At 47.9% G+C, this 12,114-nt stretch overlaps 1 protein-coding gene across 1 annotated transcript; it reads left to right on the top strand.

Moving 5' to 3' along the window:
- The first annotated feature begins 286 nt into the window (after positions 1 to 286).
- Ing2 (inhibitor of growth family member 2) lies at positions 287 to 9,055 on the top strand. Its single transcript, XM_075986746.1, has 3 exons — positions 287 to 409; positions 1,040 to 1,385; positions 7,128 to 9,055. The coding sequence occupies exons 2-3, from the start codon at positions 1,217 to 1,219 to the stop codon at positions 7,796 to 7,798; spliced, it is 840 nt and encodes a 279-aa protein (XP_075842861.1). The 5' UTR covers positions 287 to 409; positions 1,040 to 1,216; the 3' UTR covers positions 7,799 to 9,055.
- Positions 9,056 to 12,114: the final 3,059 nt, after the last annotated feature.

Genomic DNA, 12,114 nt, shown 5'->3' with positions numbered 1-12,114 from the left:
ACCCGATCCCTGAAAAGTTTCCTTAAGGTGGTTTGGGGGGAGGGGGGGCAGTCTTGCAAGCTTCTCCCTAAACTACACATGCAAGGCACTCGGGAAGGGGACCGGACCCTGCCAGCCACCCCGGCGCCTGGGAAGGGGACCGCACGCCAGGCGGGGACTCAGGGCGCACCGCCTACCTCCGCGGTCAGCCCCCGGTGCTCGGTGAGGCCGGCAGCGGCGGGAGGTGACCGACCACGGCCGCTGGGCGCTCGGCGGGAAGTCGCCGCGCATGCCCGGAGTCGCGCCCGCTGCACCCTGGGTCGCCTTAGTTCCCGCAGGCCTCACTCGGCCGGCAGCGCCCTGGGGCCCCGCTCGCTGTCTCGGAGCCTCGCGAGGGAGGCGCATCCCGGATCCGCCAGATGGAGGCAAGGTCGGTACCACGGGGTCGAGCGAGCCGGGCCGACGCTCCCTCATCTCGGTGGGGTACAGAAACGGGAACCCGGCGGCCTGGGCTCTCGGGGACAACCGTCGGACTTGGGGCGAAGGGGTCGGCGCAGCCATGCGGCCCCTTTAAGAGGGGGCGGGGCGCAGCCTGCCGTTTGGCCACCCTCCGCGCCCTCCCCCCACCCCGGGCGAGAGTTGACAGACCAATCGCCCGGGTGGCGCAGGGAAGGCGGGAGAATGCGAACCCTCCGGTAGGGCGATAGGGGCGGGGCCCCGGCCTTATTAGGAGTGAGTGCCGCGCAGGCGCAGACGCGGCCGCTGGCTTAGGGGCGGGGGCAAGTCCACTGAGACTCCGGCAGGCACCGAGGCTGATAGCGCGGAGAGAGGGCAGCGAGGGACTTGTCACGGGGATCTGGGCGACCGGGCAGCTCCGGTAGTGTCTGGGGACTCCCGGGGTGACAGCCCGTGTCACCGCTCGGGAACCCGGCGCCATCGGCCGCGGGGAACCCCTCTGCTCTCTTTTCCCCCCGCGAGGGAGGGGGCCGGAGGGTGCCCAGGTCTCGCCCCGCCCCTGGGCTTGTTCCCGCGGGGGCGGGGAGTGAGGGTTTCTTTTTAGGGGGGAGTGGAGATCGGGGGACTCGGCGGTGCCCTCTCGAGCGGCGGCCGTGTCCCCGCGGCGCCGGGCGGCCGAGCGGAGGAGCGGCGGTCGTGGCTGTTGCATGTGTAGCTGCTGGATGCGGAGGCGGCGGCGGCGGCGGCGGCGAGGAGCAGCAGCAGCAGCGGCGGCGCCAGGATGTTAGGGCAGCAGCAGCAGCTGTACTCGTCGGCCGCGCTCCTGACCGGAGAGCGGAGCCGGCTGCTCACCTGCTACGTGCAAGACTACCTGGAGTGCGTGGAGTCGCTGCCCCACGACATGCAGAGGAACGTGTCGGTGCTGCGGGAGCTGGACAACAAATACCAAGGTACTTTCTCTCTCTCTCTCTCGGGTGACAGTGTCGGGGAAGTGCAGCGAGCGATCTGGTGTTGTGGAACCGGGAAGCGGGGGGTAGGGGGAGCGACTGCAGACCGGCCTCGCGGCCCTCCCTGTCCTGACTGCGGCTGCCTGGGACTTCCGAGAGCCGCCCGTCAGCCTCCGCTGCTGCATCCCGGGCTGCTGGCTGCAGCTGCCGCGGACGGGAATCAGCCATTTTAAGCGAGCATTTGTTCCGGTGCCCGCCGGCTGGGCTGCCGCACGCTTGTCCTGCCCCGGGCTGGCGAGTGTGCAGTGGGGCGCGGGCTGAGCTGGGTGCTGGGCCTGCTGGCCCCTGCCCTCCGGGTTCCTCCCTCTGCGAGCAGATGCATAGGAACGTGCGGGGGGAGGGGGCGAGAGGACGGCGAAGGTGGACTTGGGTGACGGTCCCCCCCCCTCCGGCTCCCGGCGTGGCGCGGGACTGGGACAGTCTGTGCTCCCCTCTCGCCCCGGGGAAAGTTCCGGGCCGTCCGGTGCCTCAACCCTTCCTTGGCTCCTGCCAAATGGTTAAAGGGGAGGGGTCCCCTGCAGGGCCGGGCGGAGAGAGTGTGTGTATGTATGTGTGTGAGTGTGTATACGTGAGCGTGTCGGTGTGTGTGGCGGGGGAGGGCCCCGGCCTAGGGGCGGGGCCCGCAGGTGTGACGTCGTATGGGCGGGGCGCGCGCTCCCGCGGGCCTCGGCACGGCGGACTGCACGCAGGGGCCTGGGTGGACTGAGCTAGTGCTCGCGGGGCACCTGCTGGGCGGGGCATTAGATGCCTGGGCGGAGTCAGTGTTGGGGGGGGTGCTGTTTCAAATCTCTCCCACCCAGTGAATCAAGGCACGGGCACTGCTCTGGGACTGTCGCTGACCCCGGCTCAGCGTAGGTTCCAGGCTGTGTGTCACTTCCGGACCTCTGGAGGAAGTGGGTTCGTTGGCTGGGCAACCACCTGGCGTCCCAGCACCCCTTAGCTTCCTCCTCCACCAAGTTTAAACGAGGAGAAAAGCTTTTTAATTTCTTTTTTAAGGGGGAGGGTGTTTGTCGTCAAAAGAAACTAGGACAGGAAGTCACCTTTAGGGACTGTAGTACCTTTCCGCTGCTAGGACAGGAGATAAGTGGGGATAAATTCGTCCTTTAGTCAGGGAGCAGCCTAGACCTAATGTGGACCGGAAAAACAACTTGTAGCCACTCTGTTTTTCCAGACATGTCACCAGCCCTGTAACTTAAAACCTCATGGTGACGTTGTTTTTGTATGTTAGAACTCTTTGGTGTCTCAACCAACAACAATTTTGTCTTCTGAGTCTTTGGTAATAATAATTTGTGGAAGCGGGCGGTGGTGGCGCACGCCTTTAATCCCAGCACTCAGGAGGCAGAGGCAGGCGGATCTCTGTGAGTTTGAGACCAGCCTGGTCTACAGAGCTAGTTCCAGGACAGGCTCCAAAGCCACAGAGAAACCCTGTCTCGAAAAAACACACACAAAAGAATAATTTGTGGGAAAAGACAGTATTGTTTGTACCGTGTGCCCGTATCTTCACAAGGTTCAGCATACAAGGTAAAAAAGAAAGTGACTTTTATAGATAAAATTTACAGTACTAAGGTAATGTATTCAGTTAATTATGTGGAGAATATTTTATTTCAAAGCTATCTTCAAGAACACACGTGTTTGCGAATTGTGTGACTCTTCTCATTGCCAAGGGATTGAATTCAGGGCTCACACAGGATAGGTAGAGGATTTACCACTGTCCTAGAGCCCACCCCACCCCACCCTTTACGAGCGTCGTCCTGTGGGTTTTTTTCTATAGACATGGGGGACATACATGAATGGCAACCTAGCAATGGGACGCCTGCTTAAGAATTCTGTGCCAAAATTTGTAGTTTGCCTTATGTTAACATTGTATTGTATTCTTTAAAGGCACAAAATTGAGACTGTTTAGGTTGTTAGTGACATAATTTTTTGACAGGAAAGTCTTTGATTCCAGTTCTCGATAATTGTCATAAGTTGCTCAGGTAACATGAGTAGTGAGCCTTATAGTACTGAAAGGCCTGCACTTAGTTGCTAAGCCTAACTTCATAGTTTTATTTTTGTTAGAAGCTTTATGTATTATTGTGTTCTTGGCTCAGATTTTATTTTCACTGATTCTTAAGTACTTTCTGATACAGGGGTCAGTGCTTAGTGAAGGAGCCAAAGGAATTGCTCCTCGCCTGTCTGAGTTGGGAATCACTGAACAGTCCATTAAGTAGAGAAATAAAGAAAAAAAACAATCAAATTAAATATTCATTGCAGGATATGGTTATTAGAAAACTTGTATGGTTTCCTCAGCCTTTCATTCATAATTTTCTGGGGAAATGGTGACCTTTGAGCTAGACTGTAACATGTAATCTGAGTTCCTGTCATATGGTGTGTGGGAAGTGCTGTAAGATCAGATGTACAGATTTGGTGGTTCTTCTCCTTGTGTAAAAGTGAGGGCATCCTCAAGGGCTTGCGCTGTGTAATTTTTTTAAGTGGCTGTGTATTGATCCCAGGGTCTCACACATGTATGGCAAGCATTTACCATTGAGTTATCCCAACCTCTCTCTTTTTTTTTTTTTTTTTTGAGACAGGGTTTCTCTGTGGGTTTGGAGCCTTTCCTGGAACTAGCTCTTGTAGACCAGGCTGGTCTTGAACTCACAGAGATCCACCTACCTCTGCCTCCCGAGTGCTGGGATTAAAGGCGTGCGCCACCACCGCCCGGCCCCAACCTCTCTCTTTACTGTTTATTTTGACTCAGAAGGTTGCTGAGGCTGGCCTTGAACTTGTGATCTTTCTGCCTCATTCATTTTCTCAAGTAGCTGGGATTACCAGCCCCAGGCCCAGCCAGATGAAGGAAAAAAATCTCTATCCAATAATATGGGCTGAGTAAATGGTATTTTTTTTTTAAAATCTCACTGTATAATTCAGGTGCCTTTAAAACATAAATTTTTATTTCATTATAGTGTCAGTGTGCAAGTATATCACAAGGAACTCAGTGGTGAGTGCTGTGCATGCATGAGTGCTTATAAACACATGCGCACACAATGTAAAAATTAATTTACAGCTATGATGTGCAGATAGGAGTACTCTTGGTACCTTCAGCTTTAATGGTAAAATTGTCCATCGAGTATTAATACCTGCAGTTTCCAGGGAGGAGGGAATCCCTAAATGTGCTGATTATTTGTGTTTCTTACCTGATTTCAGACAGCCACTATATGTATTTTACTTATTTAACATTTCTGCTCTTTACAATTGGAATATAAAACAATGGTATGGGATATAATAGTAATGACATTGGAGCTAAAACAATGATATGCTACATAGTGTTGGGAAGTAGAGTTAATATTTATTTTTTTATCCTCAACAAGACTGATCTCTTTGATATAAGCATTGTGCCTTATATGAGTAAGAAATAGAACAGATTTGAATAAAACTAATTAGATTTTTTTGGCAACTGGTGAAATTGTACATTCTGGTGACTCAGCTCTTGCTTGTTTCAAAAGTGTCCAACTTTTTATACAATTGCCTTAGCAGCTTCCACAAGCATAGACTCAACTGCTGAGTTAGAGACAAAGGTAGAATGACCCAGTGCTGACTTTACTGTAATTTTGGAGTGGCTTGCTCTGTGGATGCCAAGAACAACAGATCTAATCTAGAAATAGTTTTGATTTTCAGAATTGCCCCTGTGATGCTAAAGTCAAAGAGCCATTAAAACTAAGATGACAGGAATCTAAAAGATGCTGATGCCTGTCTCTTGAAAGTGTCCAGGGGTAGGATGTGAAAATTACGGTTTGTCTTTCTGGAGTCATGTAACAAATCACCGATTGAGCTGTAAATCCTGCAGACATGCGGGTGGGTAATAATCTGTAGTGGAGACCCAGAACCACCTCAAATTTTATGGCTGGAGTTTAGCATGTAAATTTTGTATATAGAGTTGATTTGATGCTCAGATACAGAATAGGCAATAAGGAACTCAGCAAATTCTAAATTAGCATGTAATAGTCTTACTTACACAATACTTTTGATTATTAATTTATTACATACCTCTGTGTGTGTCTGTTTGTGTGTGTGTGTTCTGTGAAGGCCAGACATTGATGTCCCACATGTTCCTTTATTGTTCTCCACCTTGTTTTTTGAGACAGGGTCTCTCACTTGAGCTTGCTGATTCAGCTAGACTGCCTCTGAGCAGCAAACCCTAGGGAGGCTGTCTGCATCCCTGCACTGAGGTTACAGGCACACAGCCACACCGGCCTTTCTCTTTTTTTTTTGTTTGTTTTTTTTTGGTTTTTCGAGACAGGGTTTCTCTGTGGCTTTGGAGCCTGTCCTGGGACTAGCTCTGTAGACCAGGCTGGTCTCAAACTCACAGAGATCCACCTGCCTCTGCCTCCTGAGTGCTAGGATTAAAGGCGTGCGCCACCATCGCCCGGCCACACCGGCCTTTTATGTGGGTGCTAGGAATCACTTAGGTCCTCGTGATTATCTGGCAAGCACTTCACAGACTGGCTGGCCATTTCCCTCTTCCCCTTACCTTTCGTAAAACAGATAAGGACTATTAAGTGTTTATGTTCTTCTTGTTAGTTTACCTCTGTCTCGGGTTTCTGTTGCTGCGGTGAAGCCGTGTCACCCAAAGCAACTGCAGGGAAAAGGGTTTGTTTCAGTTCACAACTCTCGGGTCACAGTTCCTGTCTAGGGAAAGTCAGGACAGGAACTCGAGGTCGGAACCTGCAGCAGGAACTGGAGCATAAACCAGGCTGCTTACTGCCTTGCTCCTCATGGCTCACTCGGACTGCTTTCTTCTGCAGCTCAAGCCACCTGCCCAGGGTTGAAAATGTCCACAGTGAGCTGGGCTCTCTTTATATCAATCATAATTCAAGAAAAGGCCCAAAGGGTGCTCTTATTGAGGCATTTCTCAGTTGAGACGTCCTCTTCCTCAATAACTTTAGCTTCTGTCAAGTTAGCAAATTAACCAGAACAAACTTTAAAAGTTTTAAAAATTACTTTTATTTAGCCAGGTGGTGGTAGCACATACCTTTAATCCTAGCACTCGGGAGGCAGAGGCAGGCCAATCTCACTCTGAGTTCTAGGCCAGCCTGGTGTACAAGAGTTCCAGAACAATCACCAAAGTTACAGAGAAACCCTGTCTGGAAAAAAGAAAAACAACAAAAAGAAAAAAAAAACTTTTGTGTGTGAGAGCATATGGATGCATATGTGGGGGGTCAGGGGACAGTTTGCAGGAGTCAGTTCTGTGCGCCTACAATATCGTGACCCAGGGATCAAACTGAGGTTTTTGGGGTTTGCAGTGGTTAAGAGCACTGGCTGTTCTTCCAGAGGTTCTGGGTTCAATTCCCATTACCCACTTGCAGCTCACACGACAACCTCATACACACATGCATGCAGGAAAGCACCAAGAAACATTCATACATGCATAAATAAATAAGTGAGCGGATGAATAAGTGAATGAATAAATAAGTGAATGAATGAATGACTAACTAACCAATCCAAATTGAGCTTGTCAGGTTGGTAGCAAGCTCCTTTGCCTGTGAGCCGTTTGCTCCTGAGTACACTTTTATTAGATGATGGCGAATTTGTTTGAGAGTAATGTTTTTAATGTGTACCTGCTGTCAAATGTGCTTTCTGCTTTAATTCTATCTTGAAAATGATGTGTGTGCTAATATGCCATAATAATCTCCTTTTCCCCTCTTTTAGAAACTTTAAAGGAAATTGATGATGTCTATGAAAAATATAAGAAAGAAGATGATTCAAACCAGAAGAAACGCCTACAGCAACATCTTCAGAGAGCGTTGATTAATAGCCAGGAATTGGGAGATGAAAAAATTCAGATTGTCACACAAATGCTCGAATTGGTGGAAAATCGGGCAAGACAAATGGAGCTGCACTCCCAGTGTTTCCAAGATCCTGCTGAAAGTGAACGAGCCTCAGACAAAGGAAAGATGGATTCTGGTCAGCCCGAGCGATCTTCTAGAAGACCTCGAAGACAGCGAACCAGTGAGAGCCGTGATTTATGTCACATGACAAATGGGGTTGAAGACTGTGATGATCAGCCACCAAAAGAAAAGAAATCCAAATCCGCCAAGAAAAAGAAGCGCTCCAAGGCCAAGCAGGAAAGGGAAGCCTCGCCTGTTGAGTTTGCAATAGATCCCAATGAACCTACCTACTGCTTATGTAACCAAGTGTCTTACGGGGAGATGATAGGCTGTGACAATGAACAGTGTCCCATTGAATGGTTCCACTTCTCATGTGTTTCACTCACCTATAAACCAAAGGGGAAATGGTACTGCCCAAAGTGCAGGGGAGACAATGAGAAAACAATGGACAAAAGTACTGAAAAGACAAAAAAGGAGAGAAGAGCGAGGTAGTGAAGGCAGCCATGTTTTAAAAGGGTTGTTTGTCTTTTATATAATTGGTTTACTTTCAGAAAATGTTTTAGGGTAAATGCATAAGACTATGCAATAATTTTTAATCATTAGTATTAATGGTGTATTAAAAGTTCTTGTACTTTGTCTGTGACCTTAATTTTCTGCACTAAATTACCAAATATTTTAAGCCAGGTAGTCCTGAGAGCAGGAAAGAAGGAGAGAGTGGAATGAGCAAACTTCAAGTGGCTTCCCAAACCACGCCTGTTTCATTTTCACCTCAAACTCCCATGCTGTTTTTGGGGTAAACACAAATGTTTGCTAACATCTCAGTTCGGTGTGCTTCAAAATTTTATCTATTGTTGGATTTCTCTGTCAACTTACCTTGGTGATTTCAAATCGCAATGCTATCCTGTTTAGAGATTCTTATTGGCCCCGCGTATCCATACGCTTGTTAAATCTCTAGTCCTCCAGAAACCCTGGGAACTAGGGAGAAGTTACGTGGTTCCAAGTGGAGTAATGCACTCCTCCTGGAGTATTTGCTGCTGGGCTTCCTTGGAGCCTCTGATAACTGTCAGTTGTGGCATCTGTAAATGCCCTGCTGTTTCCGAACAGATGCACTTCAGCTAGTGCTTGATAAGGGGCTGCTTTTGTTTTGATTGGGACAAGTAAGGCTAGTTAGAATACCAAAACTCTGCCATTGGTTCCTACTGGCACGGCATCATGGTTCAAGGCTAAATAGTTTGAAGATGTGTCTTGATATTTCCCATGTGACCCACTGCTGGGATGTGTAGCCACAGACCTGTTAGTGGGAAGAGGGCATGTATGAGTCTCTAAACATTGCCTTTTCTGTCAAACAGTTATTTTAGATAGTTTCGCTGGGGGTTAGAATTTATTTCTATCCCAATGAGTAATTATACATTATTTTTAATAATAGTATATTTACCTTAACCTCTGGTATTGGTGCTGTTTGATGTTTTCATGTTTATTGAACTAATTTCATTATAACAATACAATTCATAATGTGTTTGTAAATTGAACTTTCCGGGATTTTGATATTTTCCTTTTGATGAATGTATGTCCTTGCATTGAGCAGGTTTCGGTTGTGGGGGGCAGCTGATGGACTAGTTCTTTAACCCCACGTGTAGCGTGCTTCTTACTCGCCATTTCTTCCTAATCTGATGGTCTTGATGCTTTTTGATTAACACATATGAAAAATCCTGTCTGCTTGTTTGGGGGAAAAAAAAGTTGTTTTTTTTTTTCTTCAAGCTCTCTGTGTGACTTGTAGGCATGTCATTTCACCTTATCTGAGCGTCAGGTCATTCACCTGTAAAATGAGTTGGCTTGAATGTCTCCAAGGCTCATTTGAAATCATAGCATTGTACTGTGGGGAAAGATTTTAAAAATGCAATCGCTTGCTTTTCCCTTCATTAATGTCCTCCACCCCGAGACAGGAAGACAGTTTAAGATTAGAGGTGGTAAAGGAACAATATTTTATTTCCGTCTCAAGGCCATGTCGCTTGGTGACTATTGCCAGTGACTATCTTACTTAAGCAAGAATATTGAGCAGAATGATAAAGAATTTACTTTTAACTTTGTTGAGTTGTAAAGAAATCTGTTTTCCTCTTGAGTATAGAGTTACAGAATCATGTGAGCAAGCCTCTCCAAAGCCTTGAGGTGTGACTGTGGAGAGCTCACCACTCTGTAATTCATTGCCTCAGCTTATGGGAGAAGAAGAAAGAAACCCCACAACATTTTAATAGAGGCATCCAAATTGGCTTTGGGCTTTGACAGGTAGATGTACCTGGAATGTCTTGTCTTTCAGATCGATTGTTTAAAACATGTTTTATGAATTAACTTTTGTTTTCTATACCATGTGGGGAATAGAAGTCATAAATTTGCATTTGCATAGCATTATGATTGGGATTTCTTTGTTAAGTATTTATCTCGTGTGCTATCTCATATCACTGTTACCAGCTCATACTATGAGAAAGAGATTCCAAAACTTATCTCACATTGGAATTATCTTAGTAAGTTTGAAAGCATTGGTACTTGGGCCCCAGCCACATTAACTGCGATATAGAATTCATTTGAAATGTGACTTAAGTATTCGGTTTTTTTTAAAGGTCCCCATGCTAACGAATAGAAAAGATTTAAAACACTGCCCCATTTTGACATTTTCAGCCTACTGAAAACTCCTGGGAGGTTGTCAGCATTCAGGTTCTGTAGCTCCAAATCCACCACCACCAGTTTAGCGCTGTCTGTGCCGGGTGCGGCTTTACCCTGATGGGACAGGCAAAGAGAAACTCCCTCCAGTGAACCACACATCCTAGTGGAAGGATTAGTTAGTTACCTGATCCAAAACACCAGGTAACTAACTACTTCAGTGGTTAAGTGGAAGCGAAGCACAATAAACATGGAGAAAGAAGGGGTGAGTTTATCAGTGCAGTGAGTTAGGAAGGGCCTCTAAGGAAGCCGGCAGACCTCAAAACAGAGACAAGGAGGCCACACATCTTTGGGGGCAGTAGGATAAGCTTGAGGAAAGCTAGAAAATGAAGGTTTTGGAAGTCCTGGCAGGCAGTTGAGAAGGCACTGAAAGACTGGGCCACAGTCTGGTTTGTATTTAAAGACCAGTCTGGCTCTTGTGCAAGCGTAGCGTCTGTAGGCCCCTGTGGAAGTGGGGCTAGAAGTTCAGGTGGCAGTTTAGGTGTGTGTGCTTAGCTGTAGAAACACTGTCAGAATGGTGTATCTGTATCTTAGAATTCTTTAAGATTATTGATTTATATATGTATGGATGCTGTTTGCTCTTCTGTGTGTATATGGAACGTGTGTGCAGTGCTCAGAGAGGCTAGAAGAGGGCATCCAGTCCCCAGCGCTGGGGTTCTAGACTGAGCTGCCTCGCGAGTGCTGAGAACTGAATTCTGGTCCCTTGGAAGACAACAGTGTTCTTAACCCCTGAGCCATCTCTCCAGAGTTCTATTTTAAAAGGCACAGCTAGTGAGATTTTTTTTTTTGCCTAGGGATTAGGAAGCAATCCTTGGTCTGAAAGCTGGGAAGGGGGTAGAGGGTCCCCCACATTTGCAATAGCAACCTGGTTCTGGAAGAGAGAGGTCTTGGCACTCAGGGTTGAAATGCATCACAAATGTCTGGGGTAGCTCAGCATGGAGTCCTGCATATGATACATTTCAGAAGGAGACGGGATAAGCATTTGGAGAGTCACTATGATTGAGTTAGTGTTTCTCAAGTGTCTATATCATCTCCGTTTGTCCCACTGCTGTCTGGGTCAGCAGATTGCTTGTAGGGCCCGAGAGTCTGCATTTCCAGCAAGGGGTACCCATGCCAACGCTGTTGTTTAGGGATCCACAACTGAGTAGGAACCAAGTTGTTCCAGAAGAGTTGTTGGCTCTGAGGTATTCAGACATTTGAAATAGGAAGCACCAGAGATGCTTTCTCAGAGCCGAAAAGTGGTCCAATACTGATTTCTAAATAAAAGTTGTTCTGGGAAGGGTGTCAGCAACTCATTCAGGTGCTGTTCAAGTAAGGTGAGCACAGAGAACGATTTAAGAAGCTGCACGTTTTGGGGAGAGGAAGGACCCAAAGTTGAGCAGAAGAGGGTTGAAATAGTGCCAGGAGCTCAACTCAAGCTTTGATGCAAAAGCTTGGAGCAATGCTGTCCACGTGATTCAAATATTTACTGATTGCAGGATTGAGGGGTGGTGGATAAGGCTGTAAGGACAATCTGACTTTTGAGGTGCTGAGATTCTGAAATTCAGGGGTACAGTAGATAGGTGGATATGGGTATGGGAAGCATGAGGTTGTACTTCACCAGGCCGGGGGGGGGGCGGGTGAAGAGCCAAGGAGAGAGAGGATGTTAGACATCAGTGGGAACTAAAGATATGTGTGTGAAATGTCACGTAGGGAAGGGAAATGAGCGGTCCAGGAAAGTCAGTGTGAGCCACGGATGTTTCAGGGGTTTGAGTCCTGTCTTCAGATGAGCCGGTTGCAGATTGCCTGGCTTGTAAGGATGAAAAAGTGACAACACAAATAACTTCACCCCCGAATCCCTAAGCCAGCAAAGTTGCACTTCCCCAGCCATTTTTGTATGCCCACTAGTGATGTCCTCTGCAGCGTCTGGCCTCATTGCCCTGCTGGACGGAGAGGCGCAGCCCTTCAGGGGCAGCTGCTGGGAGGGAACCGGGTGGGCTGTGCTGCACTTGGAATCAAGCCCTTGGGCTTTGATGCAGTACCAGCTGGGTTTTCAGTAGTGGGTGGCAGTTTGGACTCATCCTTCCTGTGATTGCTTGACCTCGGTACATTAG

Source organism: Microtus pennsylvanicus, chromosome 9 (genome assembly GCF_037038515.1).
Source record: "Microtus pennsylvanicus isolate mMicPen1 chromosome 9, mMicPen1.hap1, whole genome shotgun sequence".
In the NCBI taxonomy this organism is placed as follows: Eukaryota; Metazoa; Chordata; class Mammalia; order Rodentia; family Cricetidae; genus Microtus; species Microtus pennsylvanicus.
The sequence above is the reverse complement of the archived record's forward strand: the minus strand, read 5'-3'. Positions and strand labels throughout refer to the sequence as shown.